Source organism: Capricornis sumatraensis, chromosome 16, assembly GCF_032405125.1.
Source record: "Capricornis sumatraensis isolate serow.1 chromosome 16, serow.2, whole genome shotgun sequence".
Taxonomy (NCBI): Eukaryota; Metazoa; Chordata; class Mammalia; order Artiodactyla; family Bovidae; genus Capricornis; species Capricornis sumatraensis.
The window spans coordinates 42,384,998-42,409,651 of NC_091084.1; the positions used below are offsets into that span (position 1 = coordinate 42,384,998).

Here is a 24,654-nt window from a genome sequence, read left to right on the forward strand (position 1 = left end):
AAGTGAAAGCATTAGACACTTATAGAGCAGTTCAACATAGCCACACATCCAAGTGCGTGATCATATTTCTAGTAATTCATTTTCATTGTATCCAGAAGAATCAGGCCACCATGGATTAGAGATTTAAAAAGAAAAACCAAAATACTGTATGGGGTATTTTTTCCTCTTGGAAATTCTACTTTTTCCAGCTAATTAATTAGAACAAGCTGGAATGGTTGGACAATTCAGGTGGGCCATCATCTAACTTCACATTAGGTTAACGTCACATACGTCATTTCCCTTCTGTGAGCCTCAGCTTCCTCATCTGTAAAATGGGGAGACCACTGCCATCCTCACAGGGCTGTGAAAGAGTCATCAGAGAATCTGGGGTGCACCTCACAGGGTGCTGGGTTCCCAAGAATTGCCTGGCAGATGGTTAATGAGTTCAAAGTACGGCCACTGATGCAGCTTTAATTTTCCCTGTTCTGGAACTTCTTTTCTCCCCTCCTGCGTGGCTTTCACACAAAGGAACTTGCAGTTGCTGTGTTCCCTCCTCTCCACGAGCAAGAATAATACAGCCCACCCACATGAATGCACTGGCTTCTCCCTCTTCTTGAGTTAACTGAGATTCAAACATGATGACATTAATGGCCGTCACAAGCACCATCACCAAGCATGTCCCTGTCTGGATTTTGGAACCCTTCTTACCCTGCTCCGAGCTGGGAGATGGGTCATCTCCACTCTCCCTGATGTCATAACCCTGTCTTTCTCATCTCTACACTCCTGGCACATGATAGATGCTCTGAAGGAAGGAGGAAGCAGGCGCTTGGGTCTGTTTGTGTCCAGACAACGGTAACATCCCCCTTGGGCCTGGAACTCAGCCAGGAATACCAGGTGTCCAGGCTGTACTTCTCCACCTGACCTGTTGTGAGGATCAGGAAACCAACGTGGGTCAGGCAGGGCTGGGGAATAGAGTTTCCAGGGCCTCGGAGCTGAGAGCTTGAGGGAAGGGGAGGTTTTGACATATAGGGCCAACGGAAGTCTCCTGGGCAAATAGGAATATAGTCCTCCCTGAGGAGTCCCTGGATGAGAAAAATCAGCTGACGGACTGGTGTGCCTGAGTCCTCAGCCATATGTTCAGGGCAAGGATTGAAACTGCCTTATTTGAGGGGCTCTGGAAATGATAACCTTCAGAGCTGAGATGCAGGCAGGCCTTAGGGGCTGTGACCTCCCAGTGGGCGCCAGTGTCCCCTGGTGCCAGGCGCTGAGCTGCACTGAACCCTCACAGCCTTGCGAGGTGGGTCTGATAATCCCCCTTCGCAGATGGGGCCACTGAGGTTCAGGGAGGCTCTAACTCACCTGAGGCCGCAATGTTCTTAAGTGGCCGGGTTGGAAATGGAAACCTGAAGGCGACTTCTTTGCCTTTAGAAAGAGAGGAATCAACATGCATTTTAGGTAAGTGAGCTTTCTTCCAGAGTTCTCCACTGGGGAAATAGTACAGTTATTGGATATTTGAGGGACTGGATATATGCTAGGTCTTTGCATTATTCCAATCACCCTCAGGAGTAGCTGCTGCCACTTCCATTCTGAAGATTAGGAAACTAAGGTGCTGAGAGGTCTACTAATTCATCCAAAGCCACACTGCAAGTAAGCAAGTCATCTGTGAGCTGAACCCACGTGTGACTCCAAGCCTACATCCTGTTCACTACAGCACCTGCCTCCCTGCAAATTAAAATCCCCCGGGCTGGGATGTACACAGGTTACCTCCAAAGGATTGCCTAGCTCTATCCCCAGAACAGAGAGAACAATGAGGTTGGAGCCAGCATTGAACTCTACCCTTGCTATCAGATGAAACACTGGCAGATTGCCCAGCTAGACTCACCCAGGTTCTAATATGCAAATCTCTAGAGTAAACCTTGCAAATCCAGTTTTAAAACAAACACCCCTCGGGGTAGAGAAAGCTCCATTTGCAATGCACATTGCTTTTCTGACACAGGACTAAACTACAGCCCCCAACCCCCGGAGGCCCTTCCTCTGGCTCAGCTGTGTAAATACTCTGCTGCCATCTTGATCTTACAAGAGCTCACCAGCCTTGGTAAGTGGCTAGCAGCCATGTTAAAGGCTAAACTGGCAGCGGCCTCCTGCATTGAAGAAAGATGTTAACTAAGAGTTGATGGGGGCTAATGGTGCTACAGGAGGACTGGTTTGATGGTATGAATGATCAGACTGCGCATGAGCCCACAGCCCATAGTCTTAAAAAAATGACATAAAAGATAAGACCCTGGTAAGAATTTGGTCCCTAAATGAGGGGACCTCAAGATTTCTTGTGACTGTTCAGGCCAAAAACTAGCTGCATCACACTGAAATTTAAGGCAATATGTCGGTCAGGCAAGCGTAGTCTGAAGGCAGAACCCTGGCTACACTTCTTGGACTCGGTGACCCAAGTTTGCATCCCTGTAACAAGTGTTCCTCATGACAAGTTTGACTAGGTCTGTTTCTAAGAGGAGATGATTATCCCTGGATCCTCAGAATTAAGGTGTAGGGCTCTAGGGCAGGAACCGAAACACTCTGCCTGCCAGAGGTTGCCAAGAACCAAGCACCAGTTTCCAAGAGCATTTTCCTTTCTCTGGCCTCTGAATGGAGGCTGTCTCTGGGCATCAGAGCAGCCCCAGAATCTGCTGGGGAGAAGCGTGAAGGCCCCAGGCTCTCTCCAGGGCAGCAGCTCTCTCAGCTCCATCAGGATGGAAGGAAATTGTCACCAGGTTGTCACCTGCTTTAAGGGGCAGCAGAGTCTTCTCAGAGGAGGCCATCACTCTGCCAGATTCTGCACATGCAGAGCCTGGTGTGGAATCAATGGTGGGGTCCGGGCAAGGCAGGGAAGTTGCAGGTGGGGGCAGGGGAGTAGTGCAGCTGGCAAGATCCTTTCCAAGACTGCTGGAAGCTAGAAATTCACCACTCTGTGCTTAATTGCCTACAACGGCTTCATGGTGAGATGTGGAGAGGTCTGCGGGTATCAAGTCCAAGTCCACAGACAGGGTAAGTGTCCCACGGCAACCATTTCCTGAGAACTCCCCAATCATTCCCAGCCACACAGTGACAGGCTCATCAGCCTGTAATTAGTAAGTCAAAAGCTACTGAAATTGTCCAATGACACCATCATCTGATGGCTAAGACTAGCTAGGGAGATAAGAAATAATAGGGAGCAATTGTTCTACCCCAACCTAGGAGAAACAGAGAGCAAAGCTGTAGAGGTGGGGGCCCGAGGAGCCCCTGAAGCCCACCCACCCCATTTGCAGCCCTCCTTGAGCCTGGCTGGGCTTGGGGCTCTATGCACATAACCTCTGGGCTGTTCCCTCTGACAAGGCCTCCATTCACACGTGGCTTCTGTGGTTCAGAAGAGAGAACACAGGCTAGAATCCGGAGCCTGGGAACTAGTCTCCTCCCTTTGCCTTTGTTTTCTTCTCTGAGGCTCTGTTCCTGCTTAGTTCTCTTTCCCAGGAAGAGCTCTCCCACCGTTATCCATTTAAGATTGCTACCCTTCCCCAGCGTGCCAAGTCTTTGCTACCTGCTCTAACTTTCCCATGGGAAAAACTGTCTTCTGATACATCATATAATTTACCTAGATATTATAGATTATTTATACCTCCCTCTACTAGGATGCAAGCCTCATCAGGGCAGGAATGTAACCCCTGATAACTGATGTGTATCCCAAGAGTGAAATGCCTGACACCAGCTTGTCATTCAATAAATATTTGTTGGATGAACGAATGCTCACTCATTGGCTTAATGAGTGATGTTGATTTAAAGCTGTTTGAAGAGCGCAGTGGAGAAGCAGCCAAGGGCCTCAGTGGAGTCAGATAATGAATGACGGGGTATTCTTGCGATTAGAAGTGTCTTTCCCAGACCCCAGTGGCCCTGCGTGTACCTGGGCAGGCTGCCTCAGGCTGCCTCTTGCCATCACCGAGAGAACTAATACCTACTGGAAACCAAGTCAGGGAACTTGGGAAGTGTGGTCACTTCTCTTGTTCTACCTCTGCTCCCAAATCCGAGAGGACAGTGACCAATCCAGGCCTTCCCTAAGCACAAAAGAAAGGGCAAGCTCAGGGCTAGCAGGAAAGGGTCTGGGCCAGACAGAAGCACAGTGGGGGCCCAGCTGCCCAGCTGGCAGCACCAGTCATTGCCTGCCTGTGCCTAGGTGCCCTCGCTCCTCCCATCATCCTGGCCAGGGCACCAGTGACCTTTTCCATAGCAGGAAGTACCCGCCAGGGAAGGTTCTTCTCCCAAAGGCTACTCGGAAGCCTTGGTGATGACGACGACCAGTATGCCAGTCTCTAACCACAGACGTCACTATCAGATGAGCCAAGAGTCACTCTCTTGTTGACGAGAAAATGGTGACTCCTTAAGGTCAAGAGACTTAAGGTCAAACCACTGACCAAAGCTGACGTGGAACAAGTCGCTGGGCATCTCAGCCATGGCTGTGTTCAGTAGAGCTGAAGATGAGAAGTGTTTCTGTTTCCCCACACCACCCCCAGCTTCCCCTCCAGGGAGGCTTCGCACCCACACTGGGGACCATGGAGTGGGTGGGGCTGCTAAGGTTCCTTGCTCCTTCCTTGGAGACCCTGCCTGCACTCTTCTCCCCACAGTAATGGGGGTCAGTGGGGGTGGGACTCCCAGGAGGCAGCTCCTAACGTCCCACTGATGCACCAGCCCAGGGAACAGCCCAGTGGATTTCTGGCTTGTGCTTCAGTCTAACAGAGTGGAAACAAATGAGCGGTAACTCTGCCATGGGCACACTCAGCACCACACATGGAGATGAGCCCTAGTGGGGCTAGACAGAACAGAGGAGTTCAGGGGAGCACAGTCCTCCAGAAAGAGGCTCCAACTCACTGTCATGAGTGACAGCTGAACAAACGCACTCACTCCATTTTCAGACTCACCCATTACAGGGGCTAAGCTCCTCCAGAGGCTGCCCCTCTCCCACTCCAGCCTGGTAGTGCTCTTGGCATATTAGGTAACAGGCAGACAAGTGAAAAACATGAAAAGTGCTCTAGAACCCAAACTTAATAGCTTTATCTCCTCAACCACCATGGGCTCCCACCAGTTCCCCACCGTCTGCATCACTACCTGAGCCATTCTTCCAGAATTCAGGAGATCCTGCAGTGGCTCTTTATAAGGTGGTGGAATGAATCCCTTTAACACAAAGCGGACTGACTTTCACTTTTACTGTCCGCACTCCTATAAATACTTTTATCCTGAAATCAAGTTGCACCAGAATTGTCTTCCCATTCATGCACGTCCTATCTGCCTTCCTTACCACAAGCCAGATCCTTTTGAAAACGCGCTTCCCCTACACCTCATTCTAGCAAAATCCCTCCGTATAATCTTCAACACTTGGCTCCCATATTACCTCCTCTGTGAAGCCTTCCCAGGCTTCACCGTTCTGGGTTCCTAGAATCTTCCTTTTAAACCTCTCACATCAATAGTATTGTCTGAGGTGCACCATGTGAGACTGTCTTGCTAGGTGAAAAAATAGCCAAATATTGGCAATATCCTATGGTGTAATGTGATACACTTCTATGCTGATATTCTGTTTGTCATCTACACCGTATAAGAGAACTGCACCCCCGCCTCCTCATTTTCTCAGCATCTGGCATGATGGTTAGCATACAGTGGGTGCTCAGAAAGTGCTTGCTAGACAAGTAAGCACCATTTGATTAGGTTTTGTGTGCTGTCTGTTCTGTTTAGTTTCTTGCTCCAACACAAAACCAAAACCAAACTCAGGACTGTTGTAAAGGACCTTATAAATTTTCATCCCAGCCAAGCCAAGCTTCAGATGGTCATCTGAGCAGGCTGAGTGGAGCAGGAGAATATCTAAGAACATGCAAGGAGTAGGGGAAGACAATTGTTTGGGATAACTACCTTTCTGGCAGGAGAAACAGAGTCAACAGTTGATGGAGAGGAAGTAGCAGCTGAATCAGGAGATGGAAGGCAGGAGGGAGAAGACGGAGGATGAGTATGAGACAGGCTTTTAGAGAGGAGTTTATTCTGCACAGAATAGAAACAGAGGAAACTCTGATTATCCATAGGGAAATGCACAGTGGCACCTGCTTTGATGATACAGCCCCCTAGTCTACACATCCAAGGAGGGGAAAGGATATCCAGGCTCATGTTTCAGGACAAATATGTAACCTGTGTCTTTGGAGCCCAGTAGGACTGTCTAGCTCCTGGTTACAATGCACTCTGTTACAGCTATTCTGGCTCCCTCATCACAAAATAGCTAGAGCAGAGCCATCCTATTCCTGACACGAACATAGGTACGAACTCCTGAAGGCCCCACTCTGGAGCTTGATATAAAGCAACAGCTTCAAATTTAGGAAAGGACAACCCCAGGAGGCTCTGGGGCACATGCCCCAGCAGGGACCTCTGCAGCTGCACAGAACCCTGAAAATGAACGAAAGGCAGAGTATCCTTCCCATATCTATGACTCTGCCAAGGAGCAGAGAACACAGGTCTGGAGGCCGGGTGAAAGCAGTAGAGGAGTGTTCTAGAGACCAGGCTTGCTGCGAGCACGGGAGCAGCTTACACATGCGCACCACGGGTCCTCACCCTCCACTCTGTCACCTCCTTGCAAGCACGTACTCTTCTCTTCAGCGGGTAGAGAAGTGCCTGGACTGGGCTGTGCTTCCTGTTCTAAGGCAGGGCCATTCTGTCTGGCCAGTGCTGCCTTTTGGGAAAGCAGAGCAGGTTACAGCATGTGCTTGACCTTGACACTCAGGGTCTTCCAGATCAGGGCTATGGTGGTATTTCTCCACTGCACTGCCACACATCATGAGCAGCTGGCTTGCTTTCACTTTAAAGGCACTGTGATGTGATCCCTGCAATGGACCAGCTGCCCCTCTTTGTGTTGGCCCCTAGGAAGCTCAGCCTACTCAGAAGCTAAGATCTTACAGTACACATGCTTCTATTTTCCTGTGACCTGAGCCCGCTTTTCTGCCTTGGTTTTCCCTTTGTTATGATTTATCTACTTATTTTGAGTCTCCTCATTTGGAGCTTTTTTAGATGCCAGTCCAAAGCCTTTGGTGACTTGAAAAGTAAATAGCTTTACAGACTATCAAGTGTGGAGGAAGGAAGAAATGAAGCTCCAGAGACCGATTCATGTCATCTCCCCAGAGGTCCAACACCTGGGTTCCCAGGGGCTCTGAAAGCCCTGCATTTACCTGTGGGAAATCCCCATGTCCAAACATGGAGGCAAGGTGAGCCGCCTTCTCCTTAATATTCTTTTTGTGAAATTCCCTGTTGGCCAAGTTCTGAGCCCTTTTCTGTAGCCAAGGCGAGAAAGAAAAAAGAAAAAAGAGACAGTGACAGAGATGGTGAGGGTTCCTTCTGGGAGAGAGGTGGAGAGGCAGCCAGTTAGGCTTGCTGTGCTCAGTACACATGGCAGGCAGGATGAGAGATGGGGAAGAGCAGTCAGAGGAGGAACCCACCCTGGGCAGGAGGAGCGGGGGGAAAGGAAGGCATCCCAGACACAGGCAGGACAGAGGCAGGGCGAAGACACAGGCAGGGCAGAAGCAGGGCAAAGACACGGGCAGGGCAGAGGCAGGGCGGAGAGCGAGGCTTTCACCTGGAGAACCTTTTCCTCCACTTGCTGCAGCCGCCGCAGCACCCCAGAGAGGGCCAGCGCTCCCGGGCAGGTGGGAGGCAGGCTGGTGAGGTTTTCTGGCCCACCCAGCTGCAGGTCAGACTTGGCTCGGGCTCTCCAGGGCCTGGCTGGACACTCACCACCAGCAGACACTTGCTTTATCTCTCGGAGCACGTGTCCTGTCACAACCATGGAGGGGAACTGGGGGAGATGGAAAATCAAGCTTCCTTCCCGAGGAAGGCCCTTCTCATGGACCCCTCCCACCACTCACTGAAGGCATCTCCACCAGGATCAGGGGCAAGGGCATGCCAAGTGCCACCTTGAGTGAGAGTCCAAACTAACCTTGAGTGTTGACTTCTCACCACCTGCATCAGAACCACCTGACTTATAGCCTCCTTAACTATACCATCTGAGGTGTTATCGACAACACTCCAGACCCCCCGAGTCAGAACCTGTACTGTCCTGGTTCTCAAAGTCTGAGCTCAACCCCCAGAGAGTCAGGTTTAATTGGTTTGGGGGTGGGTACCAGAGATTGACATTTTTAAATAAAGCTCTCTAGATGATTCTTATACACAGGGACATAAAATCACTGCACTATATCCACACAGACCTCCTTTGACGTCCACCACCCCCACCCCAGAAGCAACACAAAATTCCTAATGCTGTCTAGTAGTTTTGAGTGCTGTGTCAATAATAGTGATTCTAATTCCAAACCCAGAGATGTTAACTGGAAAAAAGCCTCAGCCCATGGCTCCTGGCTATCTCCCTGCCCACTGGGCAAGTCCTTGGGGGACCTGGGGAGGTCTTCACCACATCCCAGTCTTACCCCTTTGTTGGCATATGGCTAACTGGCCACCTGAGCCCATTCTATCATCTGCCACTTTTTCCCATCGATTTAGAAATCAGTCTCCTCAAGAGATCTGCAAATAAGCTGAGTATCCCAGGGGCACTACATAAAATACCCCATGTGGAGTGGTCTGTTTTTTCCTCAATAAATGAAGCACTGAGAGCATGGTAGCTGGTCAGCTGATATCGCCGACTGGCATGTATTTAAGATGGTGCATCCTTGGTTATCCTTACCTATAAGGGTGGTAACCTCAAGTTGTATCTGCCTTCCCAGAGAATCTACACTCAGCCCTACGCTGGGTGCAGAGAGAGCCATGGACCCCACCCCTCTGGATCAAAGTCCCCTCTGGCTTCACCAAGACAGCATCCACTGGAAGGAGCCCTACCTGCCTTTTCAGAGGTGGTGATGGGCTGGGTGTGGGCTCCTCCGGCTTGGGACCGCGAGAGTTAACAGGAGGGTCAGAGGAAGAGCGCAGTATAGGCTTACCTATCCCTGAGACACGGTGCTCCTGGGAGAAGGAAGGTGAGTCCGAAAAAAAGCAGCCACAGGAAATAGGAAGGAAAAGGCGAGTCAGACTGAGACACTTGGAGGGAGGAGAGGAGAAGAGGCAGGGAAACAGAGTTTGCAGATGCTGAGCAAGCCCAGGGCTGAGCGCCGGCGAGCTGTGCCCAGCTGGAAACACAAACCCCAGCTCTCTGTCCCTGTTAATAGCTAGTCCCATGGTCCCCTTCCCTAGACAATGTGTGTATCCCCAGAAGGCAGTGCTTTTGGCTCGGATCGGGGCACTGAGCAGGCACTGCCAGAGCCCATGACAGGCCAGGGTGGCTGGTCCCAAAGTCCCTCCTGCCCATTAGACGACAGGGATGCTACAGTCCTTCTGAAGGAAGAGAGCCCTTATCAACACCTGGGGACCGCAAGGGGTCAAGCCTCCAGAAGGGCCAGTTGAGAAAACAATTCAGACAGTTACAAATCTCAGAAAACTCCTCATAATAAAACCTGGCTTCGTGGGGAAGTTCAGTATTTTCAGAAGGGACATGACCTACATCAAGACTAGAAAGATGTTTATGGTTGCCTCTGAACCAGATTAACCAAGAGTTAGTCCTTCTCCTGAGAGGGGCCTAATTCTGTCATGTGACGGATATTCTGCGAAGAAAAACTGAACCCCTTGCCCAAGCTTTTGTAATGTGGCAGTGGTGTCCCCAGGAAATTCAGGGGAGCAAATGAAACCGTACAAGTGCACACTCCAAGTCGGAGTCTGACGGAAGAGAGCCGGGTCTGCAGCCTGACCCACAGCATCTCATCGTCCTCAGCCTTACACAGACCCTGGTCAGACAAACAGCCCTGCCAGCCTGACCCAAGGGAACAAGGAGAGAGGAGCACCAGGGTACACTCAGGAGGTCGGTCTCCATTCCTGTAGGCCCACATGGAGCTGAGACCCGTGATTCTGTTTTTTCCCTGGTTTGGGCAGGGTTTTAACCATGGACTTCGACGCTCAAACAGTCAGCATCTCTAAAGCTTCCTCCAGCTGCACTGTTTCAAAGATGACAGCAAACCCAGCCATGGTTGCAAAGCAAAACAAAATCAGGGAAAGGATTTTATCTCCAACGCAGAACAGGCATCAGCAAACTACAGTCCTCGGGCCAAATCCAGCTTGCTGCCTGTGTTTGCAAATAAAATTTTATTGGCACACCGCCACATGTATTTGTTCACATACTGTTCATGGCTGCCTTCACAGTGACTCAACTCTGCCATTACAGCAGAGCTGAGTCATTGCAAGAGAGATCACGTTGACCCTAAAGTCTAAAATACTTGCTATCCGGCCCCTTTTAGGAAAGTCTGACTCCAGATCAAGAAGAAGCTCAAGTCTCCTTTTGAGCCAGGACTGGCTGGCATACCTGAAATCCAGCACTTGCCTGACATTTGCTGGCTTCTCAGCAGATTCTGGTCACCAGGAAGGCAAGGTCAGTGGATGTTTGACAGGACTCACCTGCCTCAGGATTGAGGGGTTCCGTGAGCTCTCCTCGAACTTGGCCAGCAGCTGACTTGCCATGGACTTGACTTTGTTCTGATTTCCACCTTCCTTAATGCCCTCTTGATTGGAGCCCAAGCTGTGGCTGGAAAAAGCTGAAGGCTGCAAAGGCCAAACCAGAGCATTGGTTATTGGATCCAGAACCCAGGCATCATGGGGTAGGCCTGGGGGCTCACAACAGGGACGGTTCCCTGAAGAAGGACACCCTCTATGGCCTGAGAAAGTGAGGCAGACAGAGCAGGCAACGCCCAATGGAGACGATGCTCAAAGGTGGGACATGGTTCCCTAAAGGTGGGCACAGCCAGGCTTGGGAGCCAGACAGTTTTTGAATTCTGACTTCTCTAATGTTTCCTCATTTGTAAAATGGGAGCAGTAACCCACCCTCATGTAACTGTTGCAAAAATAAAATAATGAAATGATGAACAGAACAGTTTGCAAACCCATCACATGGCTGACAGGAGGTGAAGAGTAGTGGGGATGAAGGAAGCAAGAGGGGGTGTCAGTGGGGCAAGGCACGGGCGCCGAGTGTCCCCTCTCCTCTGCACCCCACGCCCAGTGGCAACCAGTCCTGCCCTGCTGTTTCTTTTTTTAAAAAAAGTATAATTTTGAAATGATTTTAGACTAACAGATAAGTTACAAAGACAGTACAATAGCTCCTGCATAGCACAGACGCAGCTGCACTTTACATTTATCGTATGGAATAATCATGGCACTGTTATCAAACCCAAGAAATTCCCACTGGCATGATACCGGTAACAGAACTATGGACTTGATTCAGATTGCACCAGTTTCCCACGGATGTCCTTTTAGGTTCCAGGATGCAATCCAGGATCCCACACTGCATTTAATCATCATGCCTTCTCCACCTCCTCCCATCTGTAACACTTTCTCCATCTTTCTCTGTCTTTCATGACCTTGACAGTTGTGAAGGACACAGGTCAATTATTTTGTACAAAGTCTCTCCATCTGGGTAGGACTGATGGTTGCTCATGATTAGACCAGAGTTAGGGATTTTGAAGAAGGATGTCACAGAGGTGAGGGGTCCTTCTCATTGCTTTGTTTTGGGATACATGATATCAACATGACTTGAAATGGCAACCCACTCCAGTGTTCTTGCCTGGAGAATCCCAGGGACAGGGGAGCCTGGTGGGCTGCGCACAGTCGGACACGACTGAAGTGACTTAGCAGTTAGCAGTGTTACTGTTTAGAGACTGACCTTGACTGCTTGGTTATGCTGCTTTACAAAATGGAATTCCATGTAAGATTTTCTTAGCTCATCTGCTAAAAATAAAACATTGAAACTGATTGCTGTCCAGTAAATGTCTGTTCCCTGGTACCATAGATCTGCTCCCATCAGCCTCAGAAATACGAATGGCATTGCCATGTCAAGAGGGCAGTCAGTTTTCCCAAGGAAACAATGCATCTCCCTTTCAGGAACAGATGTTCTCAAAACAAAGATATGTTCACTTAGAAGAAATTCATGAAAAGAGATAAGCTATAGTCAATTTTTTTTTTTTTTAAGATTCCCTAAGTGTAGCAGCCCCATGGGAAACCTGGTATGCACAGCCACTCTGAAGAGCTGGACAAACACAAATCAAAGAGTCACTCCCCACTTCAAAGCGGGAACTGCAACTCTGCATAGCAATCCAGTCGAGTGTGAATAGGGCAAGTTTACTAGGCTGGTCACTGTTTGTACAGCCCAAAGTAGGCCAGGACAGTGGGTCATGCAGACTGGCCCTTTGCAGACATTCACGTGCTCATGAATCACTTCAAAACCAGATTTGGATTCAGTGGGTCTGGGCGGGGGGGGGCGGGGCTGAGAGTCTGTATTTTTAACCAGTTTCCAGGTGATACTGGTGCCCTGGTTCTTGGCTCACACTTCGAGTAGTAAGAATTCAGAGGAAATTATTGCTTGGTTAAATCTCACTTAAGCAAACAGCTGGCCAAGAAAATAGAGCCATTTCAGAAGAGGCAGGTGCGACCAGATTTCTTCCCACACTGACTCCTGTGCTGCCAGCGACAGAAACAGTACAAACACCCCCTCAAATAAGGCACAGATGAAAGGCCCGAGAAGACTCCCCCCCGGGACAAAGTGTATCCGAGGGAAGCTTCTCGGGAGGAGGCAGGAGCAAATCACAGGCGCTTAGAGCTGAGGTGGTGCCCCGGAACTAGAGAATGGGATGTTTCTCAGCCGTCTTCCTGCTCACTGGCTTCCCAAGAGCAACAGCTCTCAATCATAGAAGTAACAGAAGTTTTTTCCTAAGTTCTATAAATCAAGTACGAATGTATCCTACAAATTATCCCTTGTGCCTTTTAGTCATTGTTTTGGTATCAGCCAGTAGGCTAGCTAAAGCTGGTATTCTTACAATTCAGAGATAGCATCTAGCCTGCTTTTGTGGGATTAGAATGGCTTTTTGGAATGAGGTGTGGGGCTTCCCTGATAGCTCGGTTGGTAAAAAAATCTGCCTGCAATGCAGGAGACCCTGGTTCAATTCCTAGGTCGGGAAGATCCGCTGAAGAAGGGATAGGCTACCCACTCCAGTATTCTTGGGCTTCATTTGTGGTTCAGCTGGTAAAGAATCCACCTGCAATGTGGGAGACTTGACTTTGATCCCTGGGTTGGGAAGATTCCCTGGAGAAGGGAAAGGCTACCCACTCCAGTATTCTGGCCTGGAGAATTTCATGGACTGTATAGTCCATGGGGTCGCAAAGAGTTGGACATGACTGAACGACTTTCACTTTCTTTCACTTGGAATGAAGTATATATCTCAGGTCTCTTTAAAGAGCTGCCTGGGGAAGCAAAAACCGGTAAGCTTTTTCTTCTGATCAATTTTTCAGTAGCAGGAGAGAGACTCATGCTTGGCTTTGACAAGTGAAAGTGAAGTCGCTCAGTCGTGTCTGACTCTCTGCGACCCAGTGGACTGTAGCCTACCAGGCTCCTCAGTCCATAGAATTTTCCAGGCAAGAGTACTGGAGTGGGTTGCCGTTTCCTTCTCCAGGGGATCTTCCCAACCCAGGGATCAAACCCGGGTCTCCTGCACTACAGGCAGACGCTTTACCGTCTGACAAAGTAAAGGCTACTTTGGCTTTGACAAAGCAGCCTGTAACTTTCTTCTTTCACCAGAAGGTGGCACTTGTGGGTGCTGGGACATTCGCCTTAAAGACTAATGGTACAGAAAACACAAAAAGTAGAAATGAGGACTGGGAGAATAGTGGGACTGCTGGTGCCTCTTTCCTACTTACTATTAATAGTGATTATATCTTGATTAACCTAGGTGCCAGAGACCATGATTGGTACGGTGTGTGCATGCATACATGCTTACACAGCCTCTTATTTAATCTTTAAGTTAAATTAAACCAAGGAAATGGCAACCCACTCCAGTCTTCTTGCCTGGAGAATCCTGTGGACAGAGGATCCTGGTGGGCTGCCGTCTATGGGGTCGCACAGAGTTGGGCACGACTGAAGCGACTTAGCATGCATGCATGCAATCTTGACCCTGGCACGTAGAGAATCTTGTTATCTGCAGACTGAGAATCTTACTTCTTTTCCAACCTGGACTCCTTTTATTTCTTTTTCTTCTCTGATTGCCATGGCTAGGACTTCTAAAACTATGCTGAATAGTCATGGGGAGAGTGGGCACCCTTGCCTTGTCTCCTGATTTTAGAGGAAATGCTTTCAGTTTTCCACCACTGAGAATAACATTTGCTCTGAGTTTGTTGTGGCCTTTATTATGTTGAGGTATGTTCCTCCTTTGCCTACTATTTAATCTTTGAAAATTCTGCAAAATATCCTACATTTCAAATGCATCATCTGTGTTTTACAGACATGAGCCACACCCTGGGAGAGTGACATAGCTAGTGACCAGACCTGACTGTTTGCCCATCGAGCTAAGCTTGGAACCCAGCGGTTCATGAGAGGAAAGAAGGAAGGGCAGGGCGACTGCCTCGGTCAGGCGCTGGGCTGTGGCCACTGGCTGTCAGGAAACAGGCCTCTGTGTGAACCGACAGTGAGCACACGAACCTCGTCCAGGTTGTTGAAGCCCTTCCGCCTCCGCTTGTTCATGTCGTTCTCTTCGGTTCGACTGTCCACCTGTGATGGCCAAGAAAGCGTGGTGAGCTCAGGGCTGGTCAAGGGCTGCGGTGCCAGCACTGGGGATGCAACCCTGCCCGCAACAGCTGCCAGCTCAGGAACTGAGGGGATGACATTACCCTGCACCGTGGCAAACGCTCTCAGCTCTGTTCAGGCACAGCGGAGGGAGCCTCCCTCCGTCTCAGGAGCCAGGGGTTCTGTCCGAAGAGAGTGGGAATACAGATCCCCAAAGCATGCCGAAACATCCCAAAGCACAAAGAATCCCTGTGACATGGGCAGGGATTGTCTCCTTGTCAGTGACCTTGGACTCAGAGCCATCACAGCCAGGCCTGCTGATGCTGCCCTGAGGATATCACCTCCTGTGAAGAGGTGCCACTGGCTCCCCTCACAGGCACGGATTCTCAGGACTCAGATCAGCTGTCCAGGAATTTGATGGCAAATTACGTCTGCCGTTCAGTCCCACTGCAGCTACTGGTAAATGATACTGTGTTAACTTCAAAGCAGCATCAGATATGGCATGAAAACCATGGTGACCGTATAGCTCAGTTTTCCTAGGACATTTTGATGTACTATTTTTCCCCCCAGGCATAATCAGGAATAATGCCCACTATTTTTTTTTAAGATTTTTTTTTTTTTTTGGTTATGGACCATTTAAAAAGTCTTTATTGAATTCGTTACAATATTGCTTCTGTTCTATGTTTTGGTGTTTTGGCTGCGAGGCATATGGGATCTTGGCTCCCCAAGCAGGGATCAAACCTGGCGCCTCTCACTAGAAGTCAAAGTCTTAACCACTGACCACCAGGGAAGTCCCTCATTCTCAAAAGTACCCTGGTTTAGACAACAGATTGCATGGCTGTCCTATTGATAACCCCTTACAGTCGACTCTCTGCTTCCCAGATCTGGACATTTAAATCTAGAGACCCCCTTCTACCTCAGCCCATTGCATGATGCCTGCAAGGGCCACCCAAGGGCACACCTGTGGTCTGGCTTTTCTACTTAAGGGAAGCAGTGGGACTGCACAAGTTGAGCTGATGCTACAAGCTGGGATGGGGCTGCAGGCTGGATTTAGTGCCTCCCCCTACCCCCAACCCTCTCCTTGACACTGGGGTTAGACCTCCAGCTGGGACCTTCCCCATATGGCCAGCCCACTGAGGACCATGGAGCCATCCCCACTGACGCCGCCTCTCTCCCCACGGGAGACTCTGACCCCCTCAGCGGGTCCCTCGCATAACAAAGTGTGAAGAGTGTGTTACCCATGGACTGTAGCCCACCAGGCTTCTCTGTCCATGGGATTTCCCAGGCAAGAATACTGGAGTGGGTTGCCATTTCTTTCTCCAGGGGATCTTCCTGACCCACAGGTCAAACCCTTGTCTCTTACATCTCCTGCATTGGCAGGTGGATTCTTTATCGTCTGAGCCAGAGAAGGCAAGATTAAATCCCAGTCTCTGTTCACACTGGATGCAGCTGAAACGGCTGGCCTCTCTCTCCCTCAAACCCAGGCTGCAGCCCAATCCCCACCAGACATCCTCACCTTGCCCCATCCCAGAGGACCCTTTCCCTCCCGGATGTTATAAGTCAACAGGAATGATCAGAGCCCTCAGCACACAGTCTAGTCTGTACCCACTCGCTCTCACAGGCAAGCACCTGCTCCCCCTGCTCATACACTCCCCACCACCTCTGCCCCTCCTCCTATTTACCAGCAACTTAAAAAAATTTTAAAACAAGATCAACCGCAGTTTAGTCATTGATATTTGTTCAAGAATGTGACCCTTCCCTTGCTCAGGCAGCACAAAACAACAGATCAAAGGGCCTCACCTTCCCTTCAACATTTCCCTCAGCTTCTAACAAATCATTTTTCTGTGAATGGAAATAATTTCAACCCAAATGTTTGGGCAAACACCAAGAGAAACAGATGACCTTATTTATAGCGTCGGGTTCCAGAGGCCTAGGCTGTTTAGGCGCCCGGCTCCACAGCCTGTGAGTGCTGCACTGGCCCCGAGACAAGCCTGTGAAAGTACAGGGTGTCCTCCCCACAAGAACACTTCAGGCATCATAGAGTTTTCTGCTGTTCTTCTGGTTTCCACCTTTAATGAGGACTTGGTTTTTCCTTCAAAGAGCAACATATCTTACTCTCTGGGTGTGATTGGTCCAACAATCAGAGCCTGCATGGATCCATACTCAGTACATTAGTGGCAAGTGCGCAAAAAACATTCCTGGGGGGAGTGTACCCAGCAGCAGGACCTAAGAAGACCCCCGAATCTTTCAGGGGGAGAGAGGAAGCGGGTGGGGGCAACCTCAGTTCCTCTGATTCAGCCTGACCCACAGGACAATAAAATGCAGTCTATATGGAAAGGTTAGCCACACACAGACCCCAAGGGTCTCTGCTCTTCCATATGGATTTATCGTGAAAGCACTTATGCTCAACCAAGAGCCAAGTTAAAACAGAAAGCTTGAGAAAACACCAACTTGGAGTTTTATCTAATTTTTCTTATCTGTACATTTCTATCTGGGAGCCAAAAAAATGCCTCCATATCCCCCTCCTTGAACTCTATTTTGCACCATAGAGAACTGGGGTACAAGGAGGAAGAAGGTGGTTATTGTGCCCAGAGGCAGCATGAGATTAAACAAATAATTTGCTTCTGCTTCCTTCTCCCATAAATTTCTTCCATCCTGTCACCCTAAGACACTTTATTATCATGATTTCCCAGTGATTTGAAGAAGTCTATATATCAAAAGACATTTATTAAACTACTTGGTGATCTCCATTTAAAAAAACAGACATATATCTACCAAGCTCATCATTTATTTAATCAGCATGAATATTTTTGTTCCCATACTACCTGACTTAAGTTGATTTTAGCCCCAAACAAACCAACTTTATATTTAGTTAGCCGATGAGCCCTAACCCTGGAGAAATTCAGACCAAGGTCATAGGAAGAGAGACTGGCCATTGTAGGCAGTGGCCTGACTGAGAGTACAGTGGCCACCATGATATTTAGAAAGATGGCCAGTGATACTGGCAAGAGAGCTCCTCCCTCTGTGGCAGAGCAGCAAGGAGCCATGGGTTCAAGTTCTGACCTGAATTCCTTTTCAGCTAAGTGAGCTTAGGAAAATCACCAAACTTTTCTGACTTTAGTTTCCTCACCTCTAGGATCCTATACTGTCTCTGTCATAAATAAGCTATTGTAAGGATGAATACAATCGTGTGTGTAAGACAGTTCTTCTATGTAGCACTGGATAAGTGTTAGACGTTTGAAGTTAGGTCAGTGTTACTCACGGAATTAGAAAATCTGAATTCTAGTTTGGCTTTGACATTTACCCACCTATATGGCATCACAATATAATCGCCCTAAGACCAAGTTTCCCCTTCTCTAAAATTGGGATAAGAATATGTCCCTTGACTTCCTCAAAGCTAACAAGAGCAAACGAGCTATCTACAGCTCTGCTGTGCGCACGTACAACGCTGGATCCGTCGCGGCTGCAGTACACACGCCAGTGGTCAACCCAGCTAGTTCTACCCTTTTCAGAAAATGAGACTTTTTGTTTAGTCAGTACTCCTAAAGGACAGGTTGGGGACCATCATGTACAGAACCCTTTCTATGTGCCAGAGAAGGAGATCAGATCTGCAGCTCACATTGGTTCAACACTGTCTTGACAGCAATGCAATGTTTGTTATTATGTCACATTTTCCACCCAAGCAAAGAAACTTAGAGAGGTTCAAACATGTGTAGTTGTCGGCCTGGCTTTAAAGTGCGTCTTCATTCTATAAGTCAGTGCAGAATGCCAGGCTATGGTAACACAGAGGACAGCAGTGATTACTGTCCACAGAGAGCTGCAGACCACGGATGCCCAGGGTGGTGTGGGGGTGTGCACGCTGCTCAAGGCCTACACTGGCCACGCAGGCAGCGTCAGGACTCAAGGCTCTTGACTCCCTAAGCTGTCTTCAAGTCTGAACTGAGAAGTGTGAAAAACCTAGTGGGAGTTTTGGTTGCTGGGTGGGTGGTTCTGTGAGCACAGCTGGAGAAGGGGAGTGAAAGGAACTTAGGAAGTTGCACTGGAAGGTCAGCTCCTTCTGGCAGGGACCTTGGCCCTCTTGTTCATTGCTGTGCCCCAGCAATGAGAACTTGGCATAAAATGGGGACTTAGTAAATCTTGGTTGAATGAATGGGCGGATGGAGGAGGGACTTTCTTACATAATGGTCCCTGAATCTTTGGAAAGTGTCTGTGGAGGAGGGTCAAGGAGAAGGGTTAGAAGGGCCCCTCGCACCCCCGGCTCAGACCAGACCCTGATCTGAGTCATGCTTTGTGAACCCCACTCTAACAGGGACCAGCGGTAGAGGAGGACCTGGGTCAGAATCAGCCAGCAAACCAGGATAAATCCTGGGGCCACTGACCCGGCTTCTAGGATGGGATTTCCAGGGACAAATGACAAGTTCTGTGTTGCTTTGTCCCTCAAGGAATGGGCTCAGAATGGGAAAAACAAAGACCAAACACTTTGACTATGTCTGTCGTATGTATTGTGATTGAAGAGGCCGTAAATCCAGGCATTACCTATGTGCGGTCAGATGAGAAAAGCATAGACAGGTAGTGTGTGCATGTGTATATACACACTCATGTGCACACACAGGATAGAGATCACATATGTGTGTTCAGATTTCACCTGGGAGTATGGTGACAAGTATGTGTACACACCCACATGCACACACAGGACAGAGACCGCATATGTGTGAGCACGGAGACAAGAGTTCTGGGTCTCCAGGAGCTGCCCCACACCACTGGGCTGCTAGATGCTGATCGGGACAGAGACAGATCTGCAGAAGTGGACCAAGGGCCTTTTAGGAGAAAGCAGAATCCGCTACTCTTCTCCTTCTCCCCAGGTGTGGGCCATCCAGTCTTCAGAGACAACCAGCCCCGGGTGGTTACCACTCACCAGAGGTACAGCCCTCTTCGCACTGGATGGAAAGTCATTCTCTCTAAAATAAGTTCCTGGATGGAGCAAAAGCCTTTGGTTTTGCCCAAAGTTGTTGTCTTTTGCTGGAATTTGGATATTATCAGGAAAACAAGATTAGGGAGGAAAGAAGAATTTAACACCAACATCAAAAACCAGGAGGGAGAGAGAGTGTTAGCCTGGCTCAGGAGAGAAATAAAGAGCCCACTTCAGATTAAGACACCACATGTGAACAAACGTGGGCTGCTCAATCCCTGTATCAAGATGCTCCTCTGAAGTTAGTAAGGAGTAAGGACGGGCAGGGAGGGATGAGGGTGGGGGAGGGGAATACAGATGCACCTACACATACAGATTGTGTGTTCGAGCCCTGGTGTAGAAAATCTCGCAAGAACAGCCTAGCCTGCATCTCCAGTCCGTAAGGACACATGTACCAGGGCAGTGAAGATGGTGTGTTTAATTGCACTGACATCTTCTGGGTGTAACTGTGGGGGAGCCCCATGTGTAGGTACAGTATTCAGTCATCTGTGTAGACCTCCACTGTGTGTTCAGCGGCAACCTGGAGTGGACTCAGCACCCCTCACTTGTGAGATATAAGACCAAAGAGCATTGCAAACAGATATCTCCAAGCCAAAAGAGGATCCAGACCTATGACACAAGATAAAAAGGGGAGAAGGTGCTTTGCATGTGGCCTGACCATTGCACTGGAGTCGGATGGCAGACAGTATACGCTGGGGTGTTTCAGTACCAGGGCAGAATGTGACTCAGTGGCCTTATAAACCCACCAACCCTCCTAGAGGAAGCATTCAATCAGTTTGAGGAGAAAGGGCGGGACAACAAATACCCGCAGCAGGCACTTACTTCAATGACCTGACCTCCCTACCCATCTGAGGAGCAGGACAAACTTCAGATGTTAAATGGGCCGTGGGAGGGAATCAGATGTGTGGATTTCAACTGCTCTCAAGATGCATGCACAGCCAAGGAGCACACCCTGGACATGGGCCAAAACCAGCCAGGGCTGGGCCAGGCAGAGCCCATGCATCCCCACTGCATTTGCGCCCAGAGCCAGGGCAAAGTGGAGCAAGGCTCCAGCAAGCCCTCGGAGAGCCTGGCTGACGGCCGACTTTTGACCATTCCCACCTCCTGAGCCAGAGTTGGCCAGGCTGTTTCAATTCGGTCACTCTGTAAACAGAGGTGTGGTGAGTGAAAGGTTTAAACATTCCTCTCCAGTTCCCAGTTGTGGGCTAAGTGGTTGGAGAAATCTGGTGAACAGAGAAGAGTGGTAAGTGTCTGGCTCAGAGAGCTTCCAGAGACTGCACTGGCTTGTCTGCGATGGAGTAGCCCAAGGTGGGGGTCCTCGGTCATCAGAGGAAAAGCGGCTGGGCTGGGCTGGGGCAAGCTGATGACTGGGCTCCAGAAAACATCTTTCACTCAGTGAGATGTTTGGTGGTTTACGGTGCCTCCCACAGAGCCTCTGAGTGGGGTGGCTCAGGGAGCAGAGGGGGACAGACCAGTGGGGTACAGCTGCTCTGCTTACACCTGAGCTGACCCGCTCACCCTGCTTCCCCAGACCCCCAACTTGTCCCCTCCTACAAACAGGGCCTGCAGAGGACTAAGTACTGGCTCCTGCAGTCAGCACAGCCACTGCTACATTCCAGGGAGCACAGCCCGCCGTGGAAAAAGTGACCACTGATCACACAGCCCAGGGAAAGAGAGGAGGCCACACGGCCCGAGCTCCACCCTGGGCAGAGGGGCCGGCAGGACAAGGCGTGACTGGCCAGCAGTCAAGAGCCTGTCGGCGATCCAGAGACACGGAGACGTGCGCAGAGGCCTGCGGTCCTCTGCTGAGTGAGGGTGGGGGAAGGTAAGCTCAGCGCACACCCTTGCAGCCTAATGTCTCTGAGTCCCCATGTTTTATCTATAAAATGGGCACGTCAATCAAAGCAACTTGTAGTATACCTTCCATGGATATGTAGCCATTCATATAAAATTATAATTTCTTGGACTCCCTGGTGGTACAGTGGAGAAGAGTCTGCCTACCAGTGTAGGAGACACAGGTTCGACCCCTGGCCTGGGAAGATTCCACGTGCTGCAGAGCAGCTAAGCCTGTGCCCCACAGCTACTGAGTCCTCACGGTCTAGAGTCCATGCTCCGCGACAAGAGGAGCCCGAGGGCCAAGACAAACAGCACCACAGCCCCGCTCTCCGCAGCTGGAGAAGGTCCACGGGCGGTGATGACGACGCAGCACAACCCAAATAAGACAAATACCTTTGAAAAACTGTAATTTCTCACTAGGCCTGCGGGTTTCCAAACTATGTACCAAGGCACCCCCAAGGGACCATAGTGAATTCACAGAGGAGCTGCAGGATATTTTAAATTTTCTAGGGAAGCATGGTGATGCTTGTCACATACCTTGCAAAACACGCCTACCAAGTTATTATATTTGGATGTAAATACTTAACCAATGAAACTTTTAGGTATTTCTTTTGATCTGGGAGCAGTGTGAAAAAAGTGACTAAGACGTGAAAGGTGCCGCCGAGTCAGGAAAGTTTGGGAACCTCTTTATTAGGCTCTGAACTCCTCAAAGGCAACGGCCCACTTATTAATCATCTCTGTATATCTGTTCCCCTCAAAAACTAACAAAACTTTCAGCTTTAAAGTTGGCATGAAGTAGGGCCCAATAGACATTTGTTGAATGAATGAACCAAAAAACAAAAAGAATAGAACAGAATGTGTAAACGTAGCCTCTTCATCCACCTCTGCTACTAAAGGGCCATCATGTTCCTGATCTAAACTGCTTAGCAACGTGAGATATCCTCTCCTCCTCCCTGCTTAGGAGGCAGAGCTAATCTGCTGGACTTTAAAAAATACTCACTGGCATGTCCTCTTCACTCTCTACCCTGCCCTTCCTATAACCACATTGAAAGCTTTGAAGCTGGCTACATGGTGCAAGAGAAGTTGACTGAGTCCTACTCACATCTTCCATGAGTGCGCAATCTGTGTAATTTATCAGCACAGACCCAGCCTGTGGCATTTCCCTTCCCCTCACCCCATCCACGTGCAAAGAGAGATTAAACCACCCCAGACTGAAACTTACTCGCGGAGTCCTCTTCCTCGGAAACGTGAGGTTGAGATAGTGATGAGGAATGGATGACTTGGCCAAGCCGAGGTCGGCGTTCTCGTCATAGTTTTTACGCCAATAATCTGTTAGGAAGTAAAAGTAAGACTGAGATTCGGATCCTGCCACTGCTCCCCCAGTGTTCAGGGGGTGTCACGGAGACCAAGTCCCTCCAAAGTAACTCCCTCATCCCCAGCTGAAGCTGCCAGTGGCCTGTGTAGGGAGCTTGTGCCACTCTCTCAGTGACCTCCCCAGTGACGAGGGCAGATGCAGACCAGCCCCATGTGACACCTGCCACACAGGACCCACTTATATACACAGAAAGTGTTAGTCGCTCAATTGTGTCCGACTCTTTGCGACCCCATGGACTGTGGCCTGCCAGGCCCCTCCCATTTGCGGTATTTCCTAGGCGAGAACACTGGAGTGGGTTGCCATTCCCTTCTCCTGGGGAACAGAACCCGGGCACAGGGTCCACCCCTATTTAGGCTCAAAGGCAAAGGGAGGGGAGGGGTCAGCCCCAGAACAGAGGCCACCAGTGTGAAGAGCAGCAAGACGTAGGTGCAGGGCAGAGATGGCTCAGGGGCAGGGAAAGCCTCGTCCGGAAGCAGGTCCTTACCCACAGGCCTCAGAGGGGTGCCCCGGAAGAGCTCGTAGAACTTGGAGAGGTACATGACCATACTGAGCTTGTCGGGCTCCTGGGCCGATGCCATCTCTTTGCCTGTGGTCACTGGGGGGATGCCAAACTCACGCTCCGCCACGTCAAATGCCAGCTGGTTGTTCTCCACAGCGTCGTCTTCGTTCAAAGAGTCAAAGTTGCTGGAGAATCAGAATGAAGTGAAGTTCAGGGAGAGGATGGAGAGGGGTGAAGAGCTGAACGACCTCAGCCGTAAGGAGCACTGCAGGGGACACTGTTCCTGCTCAGGTCCCTCCACCACCACCCCCGACCCCTTAGCGGGGCTCAGCCTGAAGATGTAGACCCCGTTCTCACTCAGGGAGGGACCAAATCAGATCTGGGCCGTGAGAATGTCACTGGGCTGAAAACATAAGAAAATGATTGGAAAATCTATGAGCTATTTTATTTTTAAGTAGTTCCCTTATATTCTTTTCCTTTTAATTACAAAACTAATATGAGCTTCTTGTAAATAAAAGAATCAAGTTATATAAAGTGACAAGCGAGAGCCCTGTCCCCTTCTTGAGACAACTTCACTTCTTAAAGGTACCAGTTGGGAACCTTTACTAGGTTGCCATCCAGCCTTCTGGACAAATTTGCTCATGGGTGTGAGGTTATACTGCAGTTGATTTTAAAACAACAGAATAGACATATAGTGCTTTTGACATCATAAAGCATTTCCACAAACATAATCCAAACTTCCTAATGACCTTGCTATTATTCCCAATTTATAGATGAAGAAGCAAACTCAGAGAAGATAAGGGGCCTGCCCAACAGTATACGGCTAACAGATCTGGGTCTCAAATCTAATTCTTTTGGCTGTAAAACTTCAAACCGGTCCCCAGAATTAAGTCTTGCCTCTAAGTCTTCTCTTGAGGCTAAAACTTGAAGATGCAAATGCTCAAATTTCCCAAAAGAAGAGAGTTTGGAATATAAGTGCAATCAATTCGTGAATCTGAGCCACTTTAGCTCCTCACAGATCAGACAAGCTGCAGGCAGAGTAACCAGGTTAAAGGGAAGAGAACAAACTGAAGAAAAAACTCAAATCCAAAGTATGCGGAGAGAATATTGAACCAAGGATTCTGCACGTAGAACAGCCCTGGGCTCCCTTGTCTCCAGGGTCCCCTTGAGAAGTGAGGTGCTTGCCAGGTCCAGCGGGGCCCCAGACTCACATCAGGTCAGGCCGGAAGCGATGGATGATGGCACACAGGGCCAGGCCACTGCGCCAGGACGTGGTCAGGTCGGTGACGCTGACATGCTGGTAGCCCTCGGTCTGCTGCTGGCACCAGGTTAAGAGCTTGCTGGGCCGGATGTCCGACTCTGCAGCAGGAGGAGAA

At 49.5% G+C, this 24,654-nt stretch overlaps 1 protein-coding gene across 5 annotated transcripts in view; it reads right to left on the reverse strand.

Annotated features, from left to right (window-relative positions):
• The window catches only part of LOC138092617 (F-actin-monooxygenase MICAL2), a 101,115-nt gene that overhangs the window by 12,296 nt on the left and 64,165 nt on the right, over positions 1 to 24,654 (reverse strand). For 2 of the 5 annotated variants that reach the window (XM_068988672.1, XM_068988674.1), the window contains exons 11-16: positions 24,490 to 24,637; positions 23,264 to 23,463; positions 22,627 to 22,733; positions 14,516 to 14,584; positions 10,453 to 10,596; positions 1,339 to 1,401 (exon numbers count right to left, since the gene is read on the reverse strand). In XM_068988672.1, coding sequence (XP_068844773.1) covers positions 1,339 to 1,401; positions 10,453 to 10,596; positions 14,516 to 14,584; positions 22,627 to 22,733; positions 23,264 to 23,463; positions 24,490 to 24,637 — 731 coding nt within the window. Of the gene's footprint in view, positions 1 to 1,338; positions 1,402 to 5,898; positions 6,025 to 7,196; positions 7,299 to 7,600; positions 7,820 to 8,850; positions 8,974 to 10,452; positions 10,597 to 14,515; positions 14,585 to 22,626; positions 22,734 to 23,263; positions 23,464 to 24,489; positions 24,638 to 24,654 lie in introns of all 5 variants that reach the window. The other 3 variants (XM_068988670.1, XM_068988671.1, XM_068988673.1) reach the window with 3 other exon arrangements.